Source organism: Falco biarmicus, chromosome 4 (assembly GCF_023638135.1).
Source record: "Falco biarmicus isolate bFalBia1 chromosome 4, bFalBia1.pri, whole genome shotgun sequence".
Taxonomy (NCBI): Eukaryota; Metazoa; Chordata; class Aves; order Falconiformes; family Falconidae; genus Falco; species Falco biarmicus.
The window spans coordinates 52,693,026-52,720,627 of NC_079291.1; the positions used below are offsets into that span (position 1 = coordinate 52,693,026).

The 27,602-nt window shown below is 40.0% G+C and overlaps 1 protein-coding gene across 3 annotated transcripts in view; it reads left to right on the forward strand.

Moving 5' to 3' along the window:
* Positions 1-1,024: 1,024 nt before the first annotated feature.
* Positions 1,025-27,602, forward strand: part of LMBR1 (limb development membrane protein 1) — a 76,229-nt gene continuing 49,651 nt past the window's right edge. Inside the window, exons 1-4 of one of the 3 annotated variants that reach the window (XM_056334927.1) lie at positions 1,026-1,347; positions 16,240-16,312; positions 18,810-18,849; positions 20,977-21,116. In XM_056334927.1, coding sequence (XP_056190902.1) covers positions 1,285-1,347; positions 16,240-16,312; positions 18,810-18,849; positions 20,977-21,116 — 316 coding nt within the window. In that variant the 5' untranslated portion in view covers positions 1,026-1,284. Of the gene's footprint in view, positions 1,348-16,239; positions 16,313-18,809; positions 18,850-20,976; positions 21,117-27,602 lie in introns of those variants that run through there. The other 2 variants (XM_056334928.1, XM_056334929.1) reach the window with 2 other exon arrangements.

Below are 27,602 nucleotides of genomic sequence, written 5' to 3' on the forward strand. Positions count from 1 at the left end.
TCACCATTTGCTTTTAACCCAGAAAATGAGCCGGAGGCTGGGGAATGAATATAATCTCAATTATAATTGGCATGAATATCATATATAATGAATGTATCAATAGATGTAAACAGGCAGAAAGCAAGGATCCTTATTTTTGGAACTTCCTTGGAACAGTGTTAGATATTTGGATAGAAATAAGTGTTTGATTTGCTAAATCACTATCTGTAATTTATAGTGTCCTAGATTAATAGTTTTTTGTGTATATTTAGACAACTGATCTACTTGCAAACTCAGAAACAAAGAGGTTTGCCCGTGTGTATAGAGGGAACAAGGAACAGCTGGGGGGTTGTGCCTTCCTACCGCAGCACTTGGCCAAAACCCAACACAACAACTTGTCAGCAGAAACCACTCCAACACAAAAAGCTGCTCCAGACAAGTAGAAGACGAGTTGTAACTTGAGTTTTAAGTACCATTTTTCAAACTGAAAATTCTGAGGCATTTACAGGGCGGGCCGAGTTCAAGGAGGCTCAGCTAGGGCCCCGGACGGGATCCCCCGCACTGCCGGCTGTCCTGCTCCCTCAGCGGGGCTCTGACCCCTCCTCGCACCCGTCTCCTTGAGGGGCCTTGACGGGCAGGTGCGGGTGAACCCTGCGGGCGACCCCCGGGGCCAGGGCGGCTCTCACAGGTGACCTCCCTCACTAGGGGGGGGGGGGGGGGCTCCTCCCTGGCCCTGCACCCGGAGCTCTTCCCCACCCAGCGCTGGCGCCTCCGGGGCCTCCGGTTCCCCGCCCCTCCGGGCTCCGCGGGGCAGGCCCCAGGCGGCCGCGGACCTGCAGGTCAAACCGGCACCCCGCTGCGCGCCCGCTTCTCATCCCGGCCCCGCCCCTTCCTCTTAGCCCCTCCCCTGGGCGCCGGTTCGCCCTCCCGCCGCTTAGCCTTAGCCCCGCCCCCGCCTCGCCAGGTTTCACCACGCCTCCTACCCTTGAGCCCCGCCTCTCCCCCGGGCGGCTGGGGCGGGGCGTGCGCGGGGACGCTGCGTGGTGACGGAGCAGGAGGAGCTGAGGCGGTGCCGCTCGCCCTTCCTCCTCCTCCTCCTCCTCCTCCTCCGCGCCCCGCCGGACGGTGACAGAGCGGCGGAGCCCGCCGCCAGCGCCGCTGCCGGGGCCAGTCAGCCGCTGCCAGGTCCCGGGGGAGCAGCCGGCGCTGCCGCTGGCCATGGTGGCCCGCCTGCCGCCGGGGGGGCAGGAGCAGGCGCGGCGGCGGCGGCCGCCATTGCGCGCGGGGGCCGCGGGACTATGAAGGATGGAAGCGGACGAGGTGACGATCCGCGAGCAGAACTTCCACAGCCAAGTGCGGGAGTACACGGTAGGCGGCACCGCCGGGCCCCCGCGGCACCCTCCCGCCTTCCTCCCTGACCTGTCACTGCGGTGCCCCCGAGGCCGCGCTGCCGCGGGACCCCCCTTCCCCGCCTGGCTGCGCCCCCCCCCCACCCGCCCGTCCCCTCGCCTGGCAGCCGCAGGCTTGTCCCGCTCTTTCCCTGCCTGACCTTGGCTGCTTTGCCCCCTTGCCCCCCAGCTCCCGTTTCCAGCCCGGGTCGGGTGGCCTGTCCCGTGTGGGCATAGCGGTGTGCGCCTCCCTGCCCCGGGCTGGGCGTGAGGGGGCGCGGGGGTGGGCGGGGGCGGTCCCAGCCTTACCCCGCCGTGGGTTTGGCTGTGCCGGCCGTGAGGAGGGGAAATAGCGTGCACACATGCAGGACGTGGCTGTGCTTCCGAACGTGTGTTCCTGTGCCCTGCGATATGCGTTCAACACCTCAGCCTTCGAGTGCAGCCGTGTTACTGTGCCGTGCGCCTGGGATTTCGTGTTACCGCTTGTGACCCTGAGACCCTCCTGTCTTGTGCTGTTTGCCACGGATGTGTGTAACCTTCATGTTTTCCCTAACCCCTCGTGTTGTTCCCAGTGCTGCTGCATGCCCTGGGCTCCCCAAGCGGAGCAATACGGAGCGCAGAACCCTGTGCTGTCCCATCTAACTCAGCCTTCTGTAGCCAAGTGCAACGCTACACTTCAACGTGCAGATGGACAGGGCTGTTGTGGTTTCCTCTCTGACTGCCTCGTAATTGTTTTCAGGACTATTCAAAGCTGACAGAGGTGTTTTGATGGGGCTTCTGTCTCTTCTGCTTCAGTTCAAGGAAGGAAGTATGTGCTGCACGTAGGAGACGTGCAGTGTTGTCTTCTGTGCACATGCTGTCCAAACTCAGCTGGGTAATTGCGTTCTCTTTGCAGTTACTGCTTTCTAAGAAAGAATGGGTTTCTTGAATTCAAATACAGTTTAGTTATTTTAATAATTATTTTTGAGCTGTATCGGGAGACAATATTAAATACAACTGTTAACTGATTTATGTAGGCCTATGGCTAGGTTCTTTGATAACAGAGACTTGCTTGGACCCCTAGTGTGTTAATGTCTTTTTTCTATGTTTTATAAATCCCTATATCAAGACCTTTTTTCTTCTGGTGAAGTATTAAATTTCTGGAATATTTTTTCTGGAGCGCTAAACAAGTCCATACGAAGAGAACTGTCGCTTTACAAGATTTTCTGGATCTTCTGTGTTTTGTGAGTGGAATGTCATGAGAGGGGCATAAAAGGAAATACTTTCTTCTAAAGAAGTCTCTAAGCATTATCCTAGTCTCTTTTATGCTATGAAAATGCAAGTGTATACACAAATCATGCATTCCCTTCTGGATGCTAGCAGGTATCTTTTTCCCTGGTGTCCGTTCTTCCATTTTTATTTCTTTGTGTGCTAATTATCTCCTACTTACATCCACCAGTCTTGTTCAGATACATTGTATGCTACATATTGTGCTTTTGTACCTGGTAGGGTGCACAGATTTTGAGTCTGAAGGAATGGCTGTGTGCAGCCTCTCCAGGTACTGTTACAAACAGTGAAGGTTAATAAATTCTTGGAGAAGTAGCCTATCTATGCTGCAGTCACTTCCCTAAAACTTTTTTAGCCTATTTAAAGCAATTGGTAACTCTTCCCCTTGGTAGTCATATAAGAAATCACATAGACATAAATAACTTTCATTTTAGAGGTGCAGTGTTGCTTTATTTGGACAGTGGAGGCAGAATATTCTTGCTTTTGAAACTGTACTTTGTGATCTTTAATATTGATGACAAACCATCTATATTATTGTTCAATCAGTGGGGATAATAATGACAATTTTGCCTTTTAAATCATGCGTTGTTACAGTTGTGATCTTGTCTTTAATTTATGTTGGAAGACCACAGGGTTTTATGAGTGCATGAACTGCTGCCATCCACAGCTGAGTGTCCTTGTGACTCTCACATGCTGCAAAAGTGTATTGCAAGTTTGATTACACTTGTGGTTAGTTTAAGCATATTGAAGTACACAGAGTGTGTTGCTTACATGTACCATTATGTCAACATCCTGTCCTAATCATTCATGCTCTTGCTGGTCATGAAGTTATATGGTGAATATAATTTCTTAAAATATGCAAGAAGACAGTTGTGCGGGTAGTGGGTGTAATCATCAGCCCCTCAGCTGGAGGAGGGAACATGGAGTTCTGACACATGCACAAGACTTTCGTTCCAGTTGCAGGTAGGCTGGGGGAAGTGAAGTGGTTAATAGAAGGATTTGATGTTTGTTGCATAATTTTACAGTGGAGGAAATGTCTGTATGCCTGTAAGGAGCAAGTTGGGTTTGTGCAGTTTGGGAGTTTTGTCTTTGGAGATCTAGTTGTGTGGCACAATCTGTACTGGAAGCTAAAATGATATATTCATGGGAGAAGAGAAACCAAACTAAGTTGATGTAGTTAAAAAGAAAACCCTTTTCACTTTTCTTTTACAATTTTTCTTCATTTTCTTTGAATAGATACAGAATTTCTAGATTGTGCTTTCTGATGGAGTCCTAAGGGCACACTAAGTTTAACTTCAGTTAAGAATTCATCTATTCTTTGAACTGACAAGCTACAAAGTTTCCCATCAAGTTGTGTTATGTAACAAAAAAATAAAGGCCTGTTATCCTTCTGCTGGTGGTACTTGTCTGTAGGTGCCAACTTCTGCTAATTCCACCTTGAAAAGACAAACGTTTTTGACACATTTATAGATTGAGCAAGGGTAGTAGAAGATGATTTTTTACAAAAATAAATCCTTCATCTGCTTTCGAGGTGACTGTCTCTGTGCTTTAATGATTAATTTAATTCGGGCCCATTCAGGCTTGACCTCATTTGGAGTGTCTGTATGGTACCTGTTTTTTTTCAAGAGGGTGTCTGTCTGCAAGAAAATAATGTATTTTGTTTCTTCATGAGGATGCTCTTTTACTTATAGAAGGCTAACTCCCTAGCTTAGTTTCAGCACGGCATTTCAAATGTGAGTCTGCCATGCAGAGGACCGGTTGTTTGAAACAGTTGCAGAGAACACCCAGACTTTTTCAGACTTCTGTGAACTTTTAAAATTCAGATTGAGTGAAGTAAAAGTGGAGATGGAGAACTGATGACCCAGTATAAGAGAATGGCACAGCCGTAAGTTTGCTCAAAGTCAATGAGAGCCTTGACTTCAATAATGCCAGAATCATTCACAGTTCTGACTAAAAAGGGCATATTTCTAAAAAGAAACTTTAGTTGATTACAAAATATAGAGGAATGTCTGTGTTCTGCACTTTGTCAGCATTTGTATGAGAGAGATTTAAAGGCCAGACAATGTTCTGTGCTGGTCTGATACTATCTGTTACTTTTGTACACGTAATTGGCTTGCCTTTCTTAGGCTTTAGATGCATTTATAGTTCGCTGAGACCTGGAACATTTATGGAGGATATTTAAGCTTTTAGAAAACTGCTTTTCCCTTGTGTCCTGTTGGTATGTCTGTTTATACAATGTAATTATAAAGTGTTCCATTTTCTGCTAGTATTGTTGTGAGCTGTTTTTCAGAAAAACGCAAATCAAGTAAGTGCAGTGATTCTGTTTCTTTGCGTTGCCTTGGGTATACTCTTTTTAGAATATTTTTACACTCCTCTTTTCCCAGATTGAGTCTTCTATTCTGGAATATTAGCTTGTATTTTTAAAATTTAGATCTAACTTTTGATGTTATGTTTTCCATTTACAAAATGCTGGATTTTGAGTTTGTAAAAACATGCACATACGCTTGGTTATGAGGTTTCCTTGGCAAAATAAACACACTGTGCTTGCGTTTGTGGTGTGGGGAAAACTGTGGAAGAAAACAATTTGGTGACTATAGAATTACAAGTTGGAAAGCTTAAGAACTACTATAGTATGTTTGGAAATGACTTAATAAATACCTAATGAAAAAAAATCAGTCCTGGTAGAATAAGTTAAAATGCAAAAGTGTTATTATAATTGTTCCATGGAAGTCCAGGCAGATGTTGAAGCTGGTGTAATATATAGTTCTATGATTATTAGTGTCAAACGCTTCCATTTGAAAGACTAAATATTTTCAGAGGTAGGCTTCAGATGCCAGATGTTTAGCAAAACTTAGTTTCTCTAATTCTTAATGCAATTCACTATACAAGAAGGCTTTTTTTGGTACCATACCACTTTTAAAAATTAAATGTGGGGTGCTTTTTTTTTTTATTTTTTTGCTACTAGTGATACAATGGTTATTTGCTGTGTATATGTGTGTCAATCTGAATCTAAAAATAATGTGCAGCAGTTCAGAAAGTCCTTTTTAGGTAGTTGCAACTGTGTCATGTCTTTGATTTTTTGGTTTTGTTTGCAGCTTCACACTAACACCACTGGCTCTGTTTTCTTCTCTGGTTTCTTTTTGTGCCTTTTATCCTCTTGTCCCGTTTTGGGGTAGAGAGGTGTTTGGGATTCTTCTGTATGAACTAATGCAGCGTGGTTCCTGCTGGCATTTGTCCCCTATAGGCTATAAAATGAGAACACTGATTTGAGCACTGTACTCCTGCTGGTAGTGTGCTTTTCTTCCTGAGCAGTTTTGCTTCCTTAAATTTATGTTCCAGACAAAATCTTCACAGGCTATTTTTTACACCAGAAGTGATGGTATTCTGATAATGGGCCAGGAAGAAAATGCTGATTAGAAGCATGGGTGATTTTTTAAGAACAAACCTATTACAAATACTGAATTAGTTTTGTTTGAATGTTTATGCAAGTTTATCAATAAAATTGATGCCTTTCAATTTTTTATCTATATGCTGAAATGTTGGAGTAGTTTATATCTTAAATGGCTTCTTGTATCTCAAAAATAACTTTTGCATAGGTTTCTCAGTATTGCTTTTTTTTTCTTAAATATTTTAGAAAAAAATTGTAACTGAATGAAGAAGTATTTGTGGTAGTGGGGTGAGATATAAGGCTCAAAGATAGGTGCACATGTAATGGAATTAAGTATATACAATGTTGGCATCATTCAGTCATCTTAAAAATATATCTTTACTTGTAAACATGGGTGTTGTACTGAACTTTAAGAAGTGATGAGTCATCTTCTGGCTGCTGGTCCTGGTGAATCCATCTGGAATCAATAGGCATCTCCAAATACTTGGCAAAGACAAGTGGATAGAGGGATGCGTATTCCCCGAACAGGAACAACTTTTGTAGAGTTCCACTTTTTCTGTTTACGTAAAATAAGCATGAAAGGCAGAAGTGTAAAAAGTTACTATTAAGTTACAAGTCCAAATAATTCGTTTTGAACACTGGTGTGCTGCTTTGTGGTATCAGTTGACCAAAAGGGCAACACCACACTTTGTGGAAGGTACAGACATCTGATTAAGAAAGTTTAGATTAAGGTGTAAAGTAGATTTGAGAAAATCTGATGAAAAGTGAAAGAACTGACAGCAAACAAAGCCTGCTATTGATTAAAAGGCCAAGACAAGCATATCCATCTTGGGTTTTTTTGGATGGCTGGTCATGTAGAGGGACTGGACAAGATGGCAGGATGTAACTGAGAGATCGTAGGCTTGTAATGAACGTCTTAATCTTTGCTGTGATGTAGGGATACTGAATGTGTTTGAATTTATAAGCACAAGACTCTCTGGAAAGAAGCGTTTTCAGAGATGTTGAGGAGGGTTGAGGGGTGGGTGAAGCAGAAAGCAGAGCAGCAGAGGAGATGGTGGTAATGTCAGAGTGGAGATTGAATCTGAAGCATGTTGCCAGTGAAGTTATAAGTGAGAATTCAGTTCTGGTGACATAGATGGAAATTTGGGTTAAGGAAGACTATGTAAAGAAAACATTTCATTTGGTATAAGCTGACTGCTTTTATTTGAAGGTTATATAAGTGTTTTTTTTTTTTTTTATCTGCAGGGTTTTCTCCTTTCCTGTCTTTCACTATCCCCTATTTAATGTGATATTTTTCCTCATTTTGGAGGGCAGTGATAACTCGATTAGAAGGTCTTAACTTCTGCAATACTCTTTGCATTCTCCCCCTTACTTTGAAAACCACTGAAGCTTTCCTATAAACATGTCAAATGACTTCCTGGTAACATTAATGTGCGAGAATTTGCATAACATAACACAGGAACAGGAGAGACTTTGAAAGTCATGACTGTAGTTTATGTTTTTATGCATGTGATAATTAACAGCCTTGGTTGTTGCATCACTCTAGCAGGTAAGCATACAGCTAGGTGGAGATGACCTGGTATAAGTTACTGCTGTAACCCCCTTATTAGTCATCACATGACAAGTGAAATTGCTTCATATGTTCAGGAGCTTTGATCTGTTGCTCTTTGGGGCCCAATTTGGTCTATGAAGATGCTGACAAAAGTCATGTTGATGTTTCATCAACTTGGTGTTGAATATGCATTGCAGTATTGCTGAGCTGCTTCCCACACAGAGGTTTCTAGTTTCTTGATTAACTGAATATGTTAAAAATTATTTCTAACTACCATCAACATAGTTCCAAGAAAATACTGTTTTAATATTTGAGCACTTTGATAATAACTTGGCTTTGAAAATTTTGATTAACTGGAAAATATTATTCCACAGAAAATTGTTTCAGTTCCTCTGTTTCCGTATCACTTGTGCTCTCCATAGCAAGTAGAATGTGTATAGATGGCATTGAAATCAGTGTATGGCTGAGTTTAGTATAGAGGATGGAAGCAGCATGTGTCTAAGATTTCTTTCCCCCTTCACCTTCTTGGTTTACAGTGGTGTGGTTTCCACTGTTAGGCTTCACAGTTGTCACTGAAATGTGGTGCTTCACAGTTCTACTGTTGATTTTTAAGTGCCTGTTTATGCCCTAAGTATCCCATCTTTTCCATTACCTGTAACTGTACTTTCAATGTATTTGGCTGATGGGAAGAATTGATGCCGATGAGTTTCTGTTGAGTTTGACTACAGCAACATGTCTAAAATTTTGGCTGAGTTTCAAACTGTGATATGTCCAGTAGAGAGTCTGCACAATTGGTGAGAATTATGAAAACAATGCAAGTGTTGCCATTTAAATATACTTGTGTTTTGGCAGTGGCGGTGGGGAAAAAAAAGTGTGCTACTTGAATCGTAAGGTATGTATGTATGTGTGAGAAGACAAACAAATGTATTTCTATGAGTTAGGAGGAGAAAATTCATTAGCTCTGTCTTCTAAGATAGGCATCTTGCCCTGGAAATTATTATTAGCCAAAGAAGCTGCCTTAACACAAATAGATTGTTTATCAAGTTTGTTATATTAATGAGACTTCTGAGGTTATTTTTTCAGAAAAGAGTTTTTAATGGAATGACTCTGTGAAGTTTCAATATAACTGGTTATTATAGCCTGTCTGTAAAATGTTTAATAATACTTTCATTCAGTGGCAGAATGCTAGTATGATCTAGGTTGGTGCTATTGGCGTTAATTCTAGAGGGTGTTTTTACATCATGTACTAATGCTGAAAAATATTCTTGAATCTGATTTTAATGGCGTTGCTGTAGCCCATACAGGTCAAAGAAAAATGACTTGCAGTCATTCTTTGAGGAATTTTGAGTGTATTACTGGGTATAGAATTCAGTACCCTGAACAGAGGTATTTTGGGCCTATTACTAAGGATCATGGAGGTGGTGTAACATTTTTTTTCCCCTTTACCCAGAACATAAATACATTCCCATTAAGTATATAAAAGGGAACATAAAAGCTAACAAATTTATGTGTTGATTTGAATTCCTTCATTAGTTTGAAGTGAGGCTCTGCTGCTGGTGACATTAACGTGAAGGTAGTTTAAGTAAATGACACATGGAAGCTACCTGCTGAAGGGCTCTAGATTTTTTTATCTTCAGCTAGCAGTATTTCTAGCACACAGAATATAGTTTTGGAAATGTCATACTTTGTTAGATCCTGGAATTTTTCCCTAGGTGAGCAAGTCTAGGCACCCAGCCTCTGAACTACTTATGATTTCTTAATAATTTAGTAACCAGCAAAAAACCATGGGTCATCCTCTTGCACATACTTTAAGCCAGGGAGGAGTCCTGAGAGGAGACCATACACGTGGGGGAAATCATAGGTGTGGAGGGCTGTGTTAATGAGTTCAATTAATCTGTAGTCATAAGACATATTTGACATTTTCTCATAAGCTTGAATTTAGTGTGTCGCTAAGCCTGTCAGGCTGGCTGGATTAGAGGGAACTTTAATCACAGAGCACAGAGTTTTTAAGAATAAATAGTTAATATCTCATTTTTGAGAAAAATGAGATGGCCAGAGCAGATGATACTATGAATGCCAAGCTCAAACTGAGAGAATAGCTAAAAATTTTAGTTTTCTTTAGTGTGCATAGTTTGTTACAGGTAACTTACTGTTGACACATCCAAAACAGGTGGAACACCTTGTTTGCTTTATAGATGTTGATGGGACAATGGAGTTATTAGAAATAAACCAAGCAGAACTACTTGTCTCCACCTGTGTTTTCTTACTGCTTATTCCTGCCGTCCTTTCCACAAGTAAACAAAAGTAGTTGCCAAGTGGGACAGTAGGAGGAAGATTTTTAGTTGCTGTGTGGCATTTTAATGCGCATTAACATACTTCAGCATCAGAGCAGTAAGATGGGTGTATAATGCTATGTTTAGTTGTTTTCTGTTCCAGAAATTAAACCCCAGAAGTGCAACACTACTGTTTTTCTGTAGGTAGTAAACCCAGTCAAGCAAAACTCTGACAGTTCAATTTTCAACTCTTAAATGTGTTCTTTAGACATATTCTACAGGGTGGTGTTACCAAGAGTGACCTCTACCTTTTCTCTACGCTGTTTTTTCTATTTAGGGGAAAGAACACATTCCGTAAAGTAACAGCAAGAAGTGGAGATATTCTTCATTATATTCTTCATAATGTCTGTAGCTACTATTTTTTGCATATCCTTTGCATAGAAATGCTGGTGGATTTAATAGCAGTCGCTTTTTTCTTTTAATACTGATGCAGCCACTTTCTTTGAAAGCTTTTTTTCTTTACTTACCTTATTCCTTAGTTTTTTGGAGCTTCTTGATCTTTCATTTCATACATAGCATAGTAAAATGCTGTTTACTTGTCTGTTTTGCTCTGCCAGCTTTACTCTCCCTGTTCTAGACGCTAGTATGCAGTCAAGTGAGAGGAAATGATCACTTGTCTGCTTTGATGCTTTTCAAGTAGAAATCTTGAATCTGTGTTTTGCATTTGGAAGTGTATTAAATCCAAGAGCATTGCTAAGGTCTGTGACTTCTTTCTCCAAGAGAGTTCTGTGGTGGTTCCTTATTGCTAAAAGCTGTTGTTCTGTAAGATGTACAGCTTTTTCATAGTGGGAGGACATCCCTGACACAGTCCTGCAGGGGTTTGTGCTTACACTAATACTTCTAAACACATTAATAATGACCTGGAGAAGGGTATAAATTATGAGGTGACAAAGTTTCTAATGGTGCTGATTTATTCAGGATAATAGAAAAGAAGGCTGACTGGACCGCAGCCTTCTGCTCAGAAGAGGATCAGCTATGACATCAGACTAGGTTACTTAGGACTTGAAAACATCCAAGGATGGAGATTTTACAACCTTGCTGGGCAACTGGTTGTACTGCTTGGCTTTCCTCAGGAGGGGATTTCTACTCACCTCCAGTCTCATCCTCCCACCATGCACCACTGTCAAGAGCCCAGCTCTGCCACCTTAATGATCTCCTCGTAGGTACTGACAAGCTGCTGCCAGGTTCTCCTGAAGCCTTGTTGCCCTCGGGCTGAACAAGCAGAGGTCCTTCAGCCTGTCTGCAACCAGGCAAGTGTTCCAGCCTGCTGACCATCTTGGTCATCTTCCTTGTTGCAATTGCCGATGTCTTTCCTATATTGGGGGCTCAAACCTGGACATAGCAACTACGTGTGAATGTTGACTGGAGAGAGATAATTACTTCCTGTGATTATTGACTTTGCTTCTGGTAATATAGCCCAGGATGCTCTTTGGAATGTTTGCTACCAGGGCACGCTGGTTGTCAGATATTGAACAATTACTGGACACAGCAGCTGTATGCTTTTTTCCTAGTATAAACTACAGCTGTATTCCCTGCACAACAGTTGGGAAGAATACCATGCTATATAAATAAAAAGTGTTGCTCTTTCTGTACACAAAAATGCAGCTTTTAATGCACATGAATTACAATTGTGAAACATGGTAGTGTCTTGTGCATAAGGGGAAAAAAGAGAGAATCTTGTATATTTTGAGCATGTTCTTTCTTAGCATGAAAGTGTTGCTCTAGCACTTGCAACAGAAGATGATGCTTTATCAAGCTGAGGCATGAATTTCAGTGCCAAAGTTTTAAAGCTGATCTTCAGTAACTGTCAGTAGGGATAAGTACCATGTAATTTGAGTTAGTTCAGATCTGTACTGCTCATGTTGATGCTGGACTCTTCAGTGCCAGCCCCTTAGATGCACATAGTTATGAACTGAAATGCGTGCAGTTTATCTCTAGCTCAATTCTCAGAGGAGCCGAGAACTGTCTGGTACAGATCCAAAAGTATCACTTGGATCATACTTGGATGACTTTGGATGACAGATCCAAAAGTATGACTCTGTGGAAGAGCTGGATACAAGATGCCTAAGAATGTAGTGCAGTGCATCTCCAAAAGTAGCCTCTCAGCGTGTCTAGTTGTATAATCTTAAGTGGGAGCAGAAGGTACTTCCTTTCCCAAATGAAGATGAAGAACTCCAAGCAAAGACAGCGTTATTTTTGATCGTCCTATCAAAGGTTGTATTAATCCATGCAAAGCGATGTGAAGTTATATGCTCGAGGTTTGAAGACTTCTTAATATGAGTCCTGTTAAAAGGCAGCCCACAGATGCAGCATAGAATCTATGCATTTTGTTTTCAGTTACTACTGAGTAGTGTGGAGCGGGGAACACACATATTAAGAAATGCTTTGCTTGACCGGCTATAACCATATAAAATTTTCAAACCCCTCTTAATTTCCTTTGTATTTTGATGCAGCTGGTCAAATGTGGACTGAGTGTATTTCCCCTGTAATGTGAAAACTTGCCATAGCTGGGTTTAAAGCAGCTTCTCAGGAGCAGTCTTACCTATAGCAACAGATCCACAACTAGTTTTTCTCTCTAAAGCCGGAATGGATTTAAGGAAATAATTTTAAAGATTGGAAGTTATTGTGTGGTGTTTTTTTTTTTTTTTAATTAACACTGTTGGGGAATGTCAGAAATCCCATCTCATCAGTTGTGTACATTCTCTGCACAGTGTCTTCCCCGTCTTCCTCAAGTCAAACCTGGAAAAGCTTCATTTGAGCCCCAGTGACAAACTCGTTGCAGAGAACTTGGGTCTATGAGGAATACAGCTTGTCCTAAATTTGCTGTGCTTGCAGCATCCTTAACTTTTGTCAGCTCTTGTACAGATAGGTGATGGTATAAACCGCTGCTTTTTGGTTGAAAACATAGTTTGCAGTATGATTGGAATTCAGCACTGTGAATTCATCACAGTGATGAACCTGAACCCTAAAAACAAGTTTCTACTGTAACTTGAGAGCTGCTCTGATGGAAGCAGTTGGAGGGGTCAGCATGGGTGGATTCAGTGATCAGAGGATAATGCCAAGTTGCTAGTGTGATTCTTAGGTGAACATGTTGAAGTATTTTCAGTACAGAAAGAAGGGCTTAGTGCTGTTCTGTATAGCCATAAGAGCTTACCTGGAATGTTGCATACAAGCCCAGCCGTTCATAATCGAGAAATGTGAACTGAACTGAAGCTAGAACAAGTACAAACAAGGGATTTTTTTTTATTTTATTTTTTTTGGGGGTAGTACAAAAATATCCTGAAACAAAGAACAGTGAGAGGAGTAAGAATTCAGGATTGCAGTGTGACAGGATGGTGGAGTCTGTTCTTTGGCTATCGTGGGCAACACATTCCTTTTCCCCAACTTAACTGAGTTCCACTCTAAAAATAGTTAGGATGCTGGCTTTTGTTACTCCCTTTAGAAAGCTATTCAGAATGCATGCTTAGAAACACTTCGGGATTGTAGATTTCACCAAGGATAAATTGAAACTGAAGTAATATTTCTGAGTTTGCTTATTGACTTGTCAGTATGAAGGACTTGTAATTTATGAATTCTCTTTTTTTAAGATTCTGAAGCTTTCACTGAGTAGAATTTACTTATTTTTCTTGCCGGTCATTTTAAAATTACATGAATTTTCAGTAATAAACAACTGTAACAAATATTTATAAAATCATTTTCAGTTCTGAAAGAAGTAGACGGATAATTGCACCAAGATATATAGTTACACCTTATTGCTGAGTTGCAAAGTAGCTGTCATCTAAAACTAGAAATACGATGTTTGACAGTTCATGTTACTGGACAGCTTTCATTTGCTGTGCCATCAAAATACCTCAGTTATCTTAGTGGTACCTTGTAAGTACAGACCCACATTTTCATTGTAACCTTGCTATCCTTGCTATCACAGATAGAAGTCATCCATTTTATTTGAAGATACCAAGAAGATTGCAGTAATTGTAATTACAAAAAACCCTTCAAGTAAATTCTTGCCTTAAATAAAAGTAAACTAAAAATGAACTTAACTAGATCTTTATTTTGCACAGGGACAGTGTTATTTGGGTCTGACAGATTATTTTTTTATGCGATACCTGATTTTCAAAAGTGGATGCCTAAAATCAGGTGTTTCTATCCGTAGCCTTTTGCTTATTTTCAGAGGAACTGGAAACTTAGAGAAGGACTCTCTTTCAGCACTGGCATTGCGTTTTCTGATACTGATGGGACAAGCTGCGTCAGAGTACTCTGAAAACCCAAGGCTATTCTCAGTTTATTTTGTTTTTCCTGTTTAAAAAATACTGTACAAAAGAATGTTCTGTTATCTTAATAACATTCTTTATTAATGAAATTATTTATTTAAAGAATTCAATTCCTTAGTGAAACCTTTTCCACTTTGAGGCATCCTCTAGAGCACTGGGGTCGTGAACTGTATTCAGATGAAATATTTGAATTCGGATCTAGCTCTGAAATCTAACTTTCTGCATCTGTATTTCAGATATGTATCACCAGTGTGTGTGTGTTGCCTGCACAGAGAATGAGCTCAGCTGCCACTTTCAGACCTATGGCACTGTAATACTCCCAGGAGACAACCGTATGGCTGTTGCAGGCACCCAAATGCCATATTCAAACACTTCCTTTATTTATTTATTTATTTTTAAAATCTAAAATGCGCAACTACACAAAATAACTCCTCATTTATTTTTATTAGCATTTCTTAAAAAGTCTGTCTTTCTTGATTGGGTGATATATTCTGCCCCCCCTCCGATTCTGCTTTGGATATAATATGCTTATTTAGATGTAACTTTTTAAGGGCTATCATCACTACCTTCACTTTCACGTTTTCCTTTCACTTAGGGTACCTCTTCTGCTTCTTAATTTTTTAAGACAGTGAGTTCTTAAAACAACAGATCTTTAAATGGTTGATTAAAGAAGTAGATCAACTATTGCCTGGTAAAGTAATTTTGCAATTTCAGACCACAAAGGAGATTAAAGCTCAGACTGAAGCAGAACCCATTTAGGGTGCTAATATTATGAATTGCAGATCCAGGCAGGGCCAATTGAAAAAAATAAGAATCTTGTATGGGGTAACAGGGGAAACTCACTTTAATGGTTAAATCTGCTAGAACAGTTTTGCCAGATTCAATTGGTTAACTGCTGTGTGTTCAGGCTTATTAGGTCGCTCCTCGTATTGAGCACAAGCAAAAGAATCTTGGCAGTTTGGGCTACTTCAGCTAGTTTCTCAGCTTGTGGTGTGCAGGTAATCTGTTTCCTGCAAGCCAGCAGAAAGCAGGAGACACTGGTGGTATGCAGCACTGTGCGCTGTGACTGCTCAGGTACCAGTGAAGGCTAAGGGCCACAGCAGGGCTGAATGGCATGCTTCGTTCTTGTTTCATTTCTGACTGACTCACATTTTTAATAGGTATCAACAAACCAGATTAAGGAAGCAGTGTCAAGCCACTGGTGCCTCATTCAGGAGCAAATAAATGTGTTTTTTCGTTTCCCACAAAGGCTTGGAGGGTTAAACTGTTTTGCTGTTCAATTACTTTCCTCTAAGCATTCCAACATACTTTAGGTGTTTTGGTCTTACCTTATTGTATTGAATTTTAAATGCTAAATCTTGGAAACAATTTGATGAAGTCATGGTGTGGGCTCAAGATACCTCTCACCTAAATAAGCCACCTACTTTATGAGGAGGGAAATTGTGCCCTTGGTCTCTGAACGTAAAGGAAACATCATGTTTGACTAGCTCATGCTTGGCTTAGGCAACCACTGTAGGCAGATGAGTCTCGCTTGGGTGAAATGTCACCTGGAACCTGTTTGATTCAAGACATGATGGAAATAATAAACATAACTGCTTTCTTCTTTCCACTTATGTTGATAGTTTACTCCAAAGTAGATTGTATTTTATGCAGTGGGCTCTTGAAGATTACCCTTAGCTTACATGTGAAGGGAATACAAAGCGTGTTAACTTTTACAACTCGAGTGGATTCAAACTTCAGAAAAACAACCCACCCCACCCACCCCTCCCCCAAACAAGAAACTGCGCTGTAAATAAGACACTCTTCTTAATTGTAATGTAAAACTTGCTGGCCATATAATTGATCCAATGCCTGTTATTCTAATTAAACTGTTCTCAATGGGCTTAACTTTCTATTAATAAGATATAAAATGTAAGTGTTGGCATTTACATAGAATTACATAGAATGCGCTTTTGTCGATCTGAATTCAATTTTAAGTTGTTGTTACTGCATTTTCTGTTTATTCTTATTATAATCCAGGCATTTCTTCACAACCTAATAAATGCAATGTGTTTTTTTCCAGATCTGTTTTCTTCTATTTGCTGTTCTCTACATAGTTTCCTACTTTATAATCACAAGATACAAAAGGAAAGCAGGTAAGCACAGACTTCTTCATAGATTCAAAAATAATTCTGTTCTTCAAGTAAATAGGTGATGCTTTTTCTCTCTGCCTGCACAAGGAAAGCAGAACTAGCTCTCTGAACAAAGGTGTTTCTCAGGCTGCTGGTCTATGGCAGCTTGGACTGGTCTGACTGTATATGCTGCTTTATTGCCCTCTGTTCTGCTCCCTTTGTCCCCGAGCCATGAGTTCCTGTCATCTCCCTTGTGCTTCCTCTGGCAATTCTCAGACCCTTCAATGTGCCTTCTAGCATCAGCAACCGAGGAAGGGAGTGCACTTGAAGCATCTCAGAAGAGGATCAGTGAGTGCTGTCCATGGCACTCTGCGATTGAGTGAGAGTGTGTGGCTCTTGTAGAGGTGGTGTGGATGGCAACAATCAGTTGTTCTGTTGTGGCTTGCCGGGGCGCCTAAATCTTAACTGTTTTGAGGGGGAAGAAAGTGGAAAATTTCAAGTAGACACTTCTGCCTCCCTTGCCTTTAGATTCTGTTGTTCTCCTTTCATGTCAACTTTTCCAGAATAAGTATCTTCAGGCTGTGTTCTAGCACCAAGATCAAGTTCAGAGCTTTAGCTGGTAAAGTGAAAAGGCTGCCTGTAATACAGAAGTGAAGCAGCAGATTTCTTCTAAAAATCCTGCTTTGCTCAGTTACTGTTAATTCAGTGTTTTTAAGCTGTTCCTTGTGAACTCACCACTGAAGTCTTACTCCTTGAGATAACCCTGTTGGTTGGTGGTGGGTTTTTTTTTTTTTTTTTTTGGTTTACTTTGGAAACGGCGTCTGCCTGAAACTAGTCTGTAGGAACCCCTGTCATTTTCTTCTGTATTTCTTCTAAAGACAAATAGCATAAAAATCTGTATACGGTGGCAGAATCTTTGACTCTTGACAGCTTACCTGGGACTGTGTTGTTTGGTAAGAGTCGGTCATACTGGAGAAGCATTCTTATGCATTATGATTTTGGCACTTTGAACTTTAAGGGCAACTGTTTATTGAACTATAACGACCTGTGTTACGATAGAGCTGCTTTCATAGATGGATTCACATTTAAAAAAGTAAACTCTTGAAGAAATGTGATACCTTTAAAAAAAAGTGCATCTCTTTAAACATAGGAAGTAAGATGGATATGATTTTCTGATCCTGGTATGTACTTTGGATACTATGAAGCTGCTGCCATTTGGAGATAGGGAAGAACAGGGACGAGGAGCGGGTTTGTCAAACACTGTTGGATGTAAAGACACTTTTATTATCTTTTGGCAGCTGCTCTCATCAGCTGAGAGGAACTGCTTTGCAGCTGTCGTAACTTTATGAAAGCTGTGTGAACATTTATGTAGACAAACTTTGTAGCCTGCTAGGATCTTCCTGAAAGGATAAGTTTGAAGAGTTAACACATCTGGAATTCTTTCAGGACAAACTGTTTGCTGTTTCTACAACAGGCTCTTTAGCCAAAATGATTCATAAGAGACCTTGACTTAGTCTCTCAAAACACCCTGAGATTCCCATCAAATAAACAGAAACAATAACTCAATGTACTTTCCAAGAAGAATTTGAAAATAGTATGATGTTAGTGGCTACATGTTTATTTCAAGTGTGTGCATGACTCTTAAGAACTTGAAACACCTGGCTTTATTTATTTTTAGACTTTTAATAAATTTGAGTTACCTCTCACAGAAAATCTGGGAGACTTGAAAGAAAAAAGCTGACTAAAATTATTTCAAATGTAGAAATGTGTATATTTGTGTACAGATAGATATGTGTAGAGAAGTATGTAGAGAATAAATGAAGGATATACTAGTGATTGACCTCTGAGTTATATGTTGATAATATTTCAAAAATTTGGAATATTAATTGAGTAAGTGAACAAAAATGGTCTAAAATGTGAAATACCAGAAAAGAAGCCATGGTACCTTAAATCCAAAACAAACAAGAACAACAGTTCTCCTTCCCCTGCCTCCCCAAATCCCCAGGTGTCAGGAGGAGGATGAGTAAGGGGAAGCAACTGAATGGTCATCACTACTGTTCTGGGTATGCTTTCTTGTCTTAAAAATGCGTAAATTCTGACAATGAAACATCTATTTAGGGATTTATAGTAGTAGTTAGTATGGACCCTAAGACTTCCCTCTAGCTTGCCTGCTCTCTTGTGGTTTGGGATGTTCAAAAGGACAGTTCCTAGCAGCAGTCACAGTAGTAGTCTGAAGCTTGTTTACTGTAAAGCCCTCTGGGAGATGTTTCCAAGAAGTTTTGATCTGCCTATTTAAATTAAGTGAAATAACTTTGTAGTTATGTTGATTGAAAAAAAGTTTAATACTGGCAAAAAAATTACTTATTTTTAGTAGGAACATTCTTAAAATAATCATGCTATTAAATTGTTTTAGTAATTCTAAATTTTAATTGGAAATCAAAATTAGCACTACATATATACATTTTAGCCTGAAGAAGGATGACTAAGTATTGAATATAACCTGCTGTATTTTAATTTTCAGATGAGCAAGAGGATGAAGATGCTATTGTTAACAGAATATCGTATGTATAGCTCTCTTTTTGTCCTGAATATATTGTTATGATAGGAATCTTGTATGCTTCCAGATAAGGAGCAGTCCATTTTGAATGTGACAGCAAATAGATTGCTAGAGGGCAGAAGAAAAAGATTTGGTCAAGTGGCACCTTGTATTATGAAAGGCATGACAAGAGGCAAGGCAGTTTTGTCTAGGGTTTTTTTTCACCTGTGATTTTCCTGGTAGGCATGAATTTGGACAGAATATTGCATGTGAACCTGATGCAAGAGGTGGAATTCAGTGCAAGACCTGCACCTGAGTTTAGGTCTCTAAAATGTGTTTATATGGGTAGTCGGTGTTTTAAGTTCCCACTGCAGCTGATGGAAGCCCTGTGAAGGGAGGTAATGGGTTATGGAAAGAAATTAGCTCATCCTGAAGTAGACATCTGCATTTGATCATCTTAAAAAAGCTTAAAAAGGAATAACAAGTGGAAGACAAGCCTTGCCAGACCGGTTGGTCTGCCAGCAACTCTGTCTCCTGTTCCTGTTCCTTTGTAAAGCTAGATATTTATGTCTCCTATTTAAATATGTCTGAAGATTTACGGAACATTTGTGAGCTGTTGCTGCCCTCTCAGTTATGTGGTCTGCTAAACTGTGTGGACTTGCTACTTGCTTATTACAGTGTTCTTAGCTCTTCCGTGGTAGTACTGTCATCCTTTTGGAAGGAGAGCTCATTGAATTTTTTATTGATTTGCCTTGTACCCTGGGAAAGTGCCGAGTACATTGCAAGCTGTTCACTTTTAGTTGTGCATTTGTGGCAAGCTTGAAAGATGTACAAAGATGATATAAATCTTAGGTGTGCTTCTCCCAGTAGTGTCTGATACTAGTATTTTTTATGAATTTGAAATACTACTTTGCCACAAGGTCTACTTCAGATCTAGAGAAAACCGTATTCTTGTAAATGCTCTGAAGCTCTTCCCTTAAGTAGAGGAGCATCTCTCCTATGCTTTTAAGACTAGTTGGAGGCTCTTATACATTGAGTGATTTTCATAGGAGCGGTGCTCTTAGCCTGGGTTCTAAATTTTTCAGTATTCAAAGAATAAAATTTGTCTTGTTAACTGTTATTCTCCCATCTGTTTTCTAGTTTAGCTTTAAAATACAAGTACCCATTTTTAAATACCGTGTTCTTCATGGGAAAAGAGGATAAGACAAGATCAGCACTTCCATCAGAGCCTTTCATTAAAAGTGGTGTTATAAATATAAAATGCTGCTTTTTCTTTCAGCCTAAGCTTTCTTTTTCCATAAGTATGCATGTTATTTTCCAAAAAGTGTTAACTCTCAGATGTATGCAGATGGATATTTCTTTGCAATAGTGTAATTGTCAGGACTGGAGAGATATGTTGCGTGGGAGAACACAAAGCCATACTGCTGTTAGCACCTTGAAAGGCAGTAGCGCGTTAGGTTTCACAATTCTGGCTTAGAATTCTTAAACATCTTAAAATAAAATAAAACCAAAAAAATTTCAGAAACAGGAAAAAAATATAGTAATATTTTTTTGATAAAATCAGTCACCCAGACTTTCTTTTGTAAGTTAAGTATTATGTGAATGAAAAATGGATTTGTAGACTGTTAAGGAAAAGTAAGATCTCAGTAAGCAACTTACTGACATTCCTGTTGTAGGAATGATCTATTTCAGGTTATATTTTTTTGGTCATGCAATTTTGGGAATTATTTCTGATTTTCTTCTAGCATTGGATTAGTTTTGTAAGAATGTTTTTGGTTGTGGTGTGTTTTTTTTTTTTAAGGATGCAGTTCTCGTTAATGCCACAAGATGGCATTTGATCAAAGTTGTGTTTGGGATCTAAAAAGAATAAGCTTAAATATTTTAAATAATTCTGACAATTTCTCTGGATTGACTTTACAGCTGTCAGAAAACCCCAAGCTATGAGATGATACTCGAATAACAGCTTTGTGAAAGAAAACCAGTATTTTCAGTTTGGTGTTTAAGGATTTATGTATAATTGTACTCGCTTTTTAGACATTAAAAAGCTGCTCAGCTTTTAAAAATCGTAGTAAGAATATAGAAATAGAATGTAGTAAGCATATAGAAATAGAGCATGTTGGTGGTAACAGTGGCACGTTTCTTTAAATTTCAGGCTGTTCTTGAGCACCTTCACTCTAGCAGTTTCAGCTGGTGCAGTCCTGCTTCTACCTTTCTCAATAATCAGCAATGAGATCCTGCTTTCTTTTCCACAAAACTACTATATTCAGTGGTTAAATGGCTCACTAATTCATGGTTAGTACTCAGCATAATGTAATTAAAATGGATGTCTTCATTATATGTGCATGGATGTTCTTACTTTTCAAACGTATAACTCCCTTTTCACTTAAGATGCTAATTGAATTGTTAATATGTTATTGGCTAGTTTTTTTTGCTGCTGTGTGATATATCACAAAAGTCTGTCACAACTGTTCTGTTGGCTTGTTTTAAAGAACTGAGCAGACTTGCTGGATTTAAACCAAATTCACTGCTTTGAATATTAATGTAGAATAAGAGCTACTAGAAGCTAACTTGAAAACACACTGTTCAAACTTCTTCCTCATGGATCAGTGCAAGATTCATGTCTGTCTCTTTATGATAATACATACAAACTTATTCTCAAAATAAGAAATAGTCTTTAAGAAACTTGCTAGCTATGAGCAGATGGGATTAGATAGTTAAATTCACTGCTAGTGATTTATTTGTAAAGAAGGAAAATTATAGAGTATCAGTGTATTGAGTGTGGTAAAGAGGCACCATGTAAACAAACTATTTCAAGGAAAACACGATGCGAGGAAAAATACTACTTGCAGCGATGACACCTTGATGTTTGGCAGAGTGAGTTTTGCATACTTTCTAATATTGGTTAACATGCTTACAACTGTGACATATATAATGCATACTAATATTTGAAAATAATTTGGACACCTTTATGTGTCTAAGGGAAATAAAAGATGTCCTATTTCCACCGATTTGTAGATTTGGCCGGAGAAAGATTGTTTCAGATAATGAAGGTACTATTTATTTAATCTGGAATAAAGAATTTACAAGTTAGCTGTGCTGTCCTTTTTCTGTTCTTGTCAAGACATAGTAACCGGGCTTTGGAGGATGTTTCTCTGAAAAATATACACTTTTTGCTAAATGTCTGAATACTCACAGATAGCAAATTCATAGATTTCCAGATCCCTAACTTGCAGAGGTGGTGTGGTGTGTGTGTTTGTTTTTTCAAATTAAAGAAGTTTACAACAAATTAAATGTGGATAAGTGAAGACAAGATAATGCTTGTTGTCTGTCATCTTTCTGAAACTGAGTACTTTTTTGTGTTATCTGAACAGTAATTTTGTTTTTTTTTTGTAAACCCATGAATAAGGAGAGCTGACTGTAGATGTGGTGGTCGACAGTGACCCTGACTGTGGTGACAGAGTAGTTTAAGACCTGAGAAAAGTGAGGAAGGAAAACAGTAGAATAAAGACATTAGATTTTGAAGGAGTAGACTTTGTCCTCTTCAGGAAATGTGTATGTGGGTCTTTACTGGAGAATGGTCTGAGGGCAGAGAAAGCCAGGAGAGATGCTTACTTTCAAGGATAACCTTCAAGGACCATAATACGCACCTTGGTTTGCAAGGAAATGAGCAGATGTAATAGGAGGTCGACTTGGCTTAATGGGGAGCCTGAGCTCAAACCAAAAAGAAAGTGTTCAGAAGGCAGAAGTATCAGCTGCCCAGGATGGATATAGAAACATCTCCTGGGCTGGTAGCCTGGTGTGAAATGAGAAAAGCCAGGGCACAGCTGGGTTTGCAACTGGTGAGGGGTTTCTGTAGAGCCAGCTTCTCTGGAGCGCAGTGAGAGGCAAGAAGCAATGTTTACCGGGCATAAAGCAATAGTTCTTCACAGTGGGTATGGTTGAACACTGGAAAAGCATGTCCAGAGAGACTGGGAGAGCTAAATCCTTGGTAGTTTTCCAAAACTCAGCTGGCTGAAGCCATGAGCAACCAGATTGCACCTGCAGTTTAGCTGTTTTAAGCAGCAGATCAGGCTACATGACTTGAGGTTCTTTCTAGTTGAGTTGTTCTGTGATCTGCTTTGTCACACATCATGTGGGGTATTGCTAATTTGGTATGTCTCCTACATGGAAGGAAACCCCCAGCTAATTCTCATTTTTTACACAGATTTAGCTGCTTAGACAGATTTATATTCTTTATTCCCAAACATGGAAAAAAAATTAATGAGATATAATCCTTCCTTCTGTGCCTGAATTGGCTTTGGAAAAACTACAATAAAATACTTCAGAGAATGAAAATTACATAACAACCAATTCGGAAATTTTCACTCTGTCGGAGTTGCTACAGTACTTGAGAAAACTTGGATTAATTAGAAATCTGCTGGAAGAAGTAGCTGGCACATAGGAAGGCCTTTGAATGTTCCAGTGACCATGATATTTTGATTTTAATGTGATAATATTTTGAAAGTACAGCTTTGTGCATGCACGGTATAACTTACATTTCCTAAGGCCAGTAGTAATGGCTAGCGGGGAAGCAAATTCAGCATCTTGGTGTTTCCAAGTTTAACTGTGTATTGCAAAGTTTATCCTAGGGGTAGACGTGGCTGAACTAAACCAAGCTGTACCACAGCCGGAGAGAAGATGTTCAGAAACATCAACAATTTTTTTTTTTTAATTTTTTTTTTGTTTTGTTTTGGATCTGACCGCGGGCTTCTGTTAACGGCAACTTGACGAAAACCTTTGCGCTTGATTTCAAAACCTTAGCTTGGGGAAGGACGCCCTCTTGTGGCAGGGACTAGGGTTGCACGGCAGTGTTGCTCTGCTCTGTAAAACCCTGTTCCACGCAGTGTCAGTACCTTTTTGGAGTTATGAAATACCTGTGCAAGTTTTGAGAGCTGCTGGTGCTATCACAAGCCATCAAGTTCAGAAAATGTTCATATCTCCAGGATACTCTGTTTAGTATACCTTCCTGTACGGTTTCCTTACTGCTTTGGAAATGTTATCAAATGGAGAGATTTGTATTGCTTTAAACCAGTTTTGTTTTGCTAGATTTCTGAGTTACAGATATAATCGAGGGTACTTGACCATAATATTAAGGTTTTTTTATACTGTATGTAGACTGTAGCATGAGTTGCAGCATATCGAAAAATAAAAAATATGTGCCTCTAATTTTTGCAAGCAGGCAGAAAGCCCCTATCTGGGTTCAGTATAAACACTCTTACCTAATGCATGTTCCACTAAGCTCAGAAATACTTCTGACCGCTGGATGTTCGCTTGTGGTGTTGTTGGATACAGCCACCAGGTGGGGGTAAAATGTAATGAAACTGCCATGACTAAGACAGTCAAAAAATTGCTGTGGGTCTAACCTGTTTGCCAAAGACTAAGAGATTTTTAATTTTTATGTTTTATTAACTTGTTTTATGGGTGATAGTCTTAAGTCGCTACAAACAGAAAAAAAATTTACAATATTCCAACAGACTGCTTAAAGCTTTTTATATATGTTGATATGTGGAAGCCTCTCATGCAATTTGTGATGCAGTTAGTGTAGTAGGAAATAATTATTTTTCTGGGTCTATTTTAATTTGATTTCTGAACTATCAAATTAGGATAAGAAATATGGTAGGGGAAGAAGAGGGCCCTGTATGTTCCTTACTTTGAGGAAAGTGTATGTGTATGTCAGGAGCAGTACAGCAGTGCATACTTCTCATAACTTTAAATGCACACTGTAGCTCTGTAGTTTGATTTCTGTAAATGTGGGTGCCTTTAGCTGCTAATGTGTACATTTCTGGATTTTAACTTCCTAAAAATCACCCTGGATGTGCACCACTCTCCTCTCCCTTCAAATACTCTGTACATACTATGCAGCTCCTAAGCACCGTTTTACATTGTAGATACACATGTAATAGAGCTGCTGAAGTTAGGATGACCAGGTATTCAGCTTTGCATTAGGTATCTGAATGTGCTCTCTGTCTTCAGTTAGAGAAAACTGCTGATATAAAATTCCTACCCCTGTCTAATAGTATTTCTACTCTAACTCTGGTGTTGTAATTTTTTTTGGGGGGGAGGTATGCAGAGTGCTTTAGGTAATGTCCCCCCAGTAAGGGCCGTTAATGACATTCTTGCTGATGTTGCTATGTGTAAATGTTTCTTAAATGGTAACAGGAGCTTCCTGGCTAAGCAAATTCAAAAGGAAAAATCCCCCTCTTTGTTAACTGGAGTTTAGCCACCTTTAGGCAGTCTGTTTTCTTTAGCAATTGAGTATTATATTTCACGTGTCTTTTGGAATTTTCTTGTTTTGTTTCTGTAGCTTATTTGGCTAAGTTTGGTTCCTGGTGCCCTGGTGGTATCAACTGCTGAAGAAGTAGATTTCTTGGCCCCCCCCTTCTCCCCCCTTGTTTTTATTTCTCCTTGAAATTTAAATAATTTCCTTTACGGGAAAAGGAAGTATATATGGTGAAAGCATTTTTTTTCAAGGGGGTGTAGGTGAAGATAATGTCTAACTATTTTACATTTGAAACTAAATACAGTAATATGTCTCAATAATGAATTCCCCAGACATCTAGTAAATGTCTCTCTCCTTCCCTATTCTTTCCAAATTGGACAATTTCAAAGAAGAAAATGAACAAGCCTGTACATGAGAAGAAAGAAATAAACAAAGCTGTTAGTTCAAATTTTCTTATCGTGGGGGATGTTCTTTTTTTGGATTTCAGATGAGAGAGTCTAGTCTTGCAGAATTGTGGAAATGTGTGTGTTTTGGGGAGGGTGGAGGACAAAGCCAGTTTTTGTCAGCTACCAAATAAAAGCTGTGTTTTCAGGATGCATAATAAATGACACTAGTTAAACCTGTTCGCTACTAAATTGCAGGTAAGCCTCTGCTTTTATAAAGAAGAAACACTGCATCCTGCACAACTTCTGATAGGATGATTGATGGTGGGTTCCTGTTTAGGCACCAGAAACTGGCTCTTCAGAAAGTGTTTAGTTTAGAAAATCTTAATAGAGCAGATACCCTTAATGGAGATCAGTTATCACTTCAGGTTGTCTTCTAAACCTTTTCCTTTCCTACAGATGTCACATGTGTCTTACAGATGTCCTAGTTTTAGTCAGTTGACTTTTTTTTTTTTCACCTAGATCACAGGATGATTGAGGTTGGAAGGGACCTCTGGAAATAATCTAGTCTGACCCCCCCTGCTCAAAGCTCGGTTAGTTAGAGAAGGCTGCTCAAGGCATCACCCATTTGGGTTTTGAATATGTTGAAGGACGGAGGCTACAAAACCTCTGTGGGCAACCTGTCGCAGTGTTTGACTACACCTAGTGGAAAAAGTTTGGGGGGTGGTTTTTGGTTTGGTTTTTTTTTTCTTTCCTCTTACATTTAAGTAGGCTTTCTGTTTTTTTTCAATTCATGCTTGTTGACTCTTCTCCTTTCACTGGATACCACGGTGAAGAGTCGGCCTCTGTTTTCCTTTTCGCCTCCCTCATCAGATACATACATTGATGAATTCCGCCAAGTCCTCTCTTCTCAAGGCTAAAGAATTGGAGCTTTTGCAGCCTGTCCTTGTATGATGGGTGCTCCAGTCCTTTGGTCACCTTTGTGACCGTTTACTGGACTTGCTCCAGTATGGCAACGTCTGTCTTGTAAGGGGGAGCCTACAGCTGGGTGCAGTGCTCCAGATGTGTGCCACCAGTGCTAAGCAGAGAGGAGGGACCACCTCCCTCAGCCTGCTGGCAGCGTTTCTCCTAGTGCAGCCCAGGATGCTGTTGGCCACTTTTGCTGCAAGGGCACACTGCTGGCTCGTGTTCGATTTGGTGGCCAGCAGAACCTCTGAGGCCTTTTCTACAAATGTTTTTTTTGAATGATTGGTCCCTGGTGTGTGCTCTGCCCATTTGTCCAGCCTGTTGAGGTTCATCTGAGTGGCAGGCCGCTGCTGTTGCCCATCTTTTATCTTCAGCAAACTTGCTGAGGATGCACTGTCTCCCACCGTCACCACTAATGAAGATGTTAAGCCTGGTATTGACCCCCCTGGGCAATACCACTGGTGACTGGCTTCCAGCCTGACTTGGTACTGCTGGTCACAACCCTTTGAGCCCAGAAGCTCAGCCAGCGTTCAGTCCACCTCAGTGTCTACTTACCTAGCTCATACTTCGTTAATTAAACTATGAGGAGATTTTTGGGAGATGGTGTTGAAAGCCTTACTGAAGCTGAGATAAACAGCATCCGCTGCTCTCCTCTAGCATATTGAGCCAGTCATCTTATCGTGAAGGGCTGCCGTTGCTGTTGCCATGATACCTCCATGTGATTTGAAGGTGGTGATGGCATTTGTGTATTGCTTGTGTTAAAATCCATGATTTGTCTGAGTTTCTCTTGGAACAAATATGCGAGGAAGTAAGTACACAGGACTGAATTTTGTGACATTCACTGATAATAGTAAAATACTTTTTGTCCTGAAAACTTTTAAAATGGTTATCTGAAGAGCCTTCACTTGGGTGTTGTGGAAGTAGTGCAGCTGAGTTTGCAGTCTGTCTCCAAGATTTTTGAAACTTACTGCTGTTTAAGTTGGTAGTCAATTTTTGTTTAAAGCTCATACAGAGAAATGGGTGTTTCTCAGCAGTGACCTGTATATAGCTATGTATTTGTAAAAACCTGGCTTCTGCTAGTACTTGTATGTATACTGCGTTGTTATATGTAAGAGAAAAATGCCGCATCTTTCATTTTAAACCTGAGAAAATTATAATATAAACCTTCTT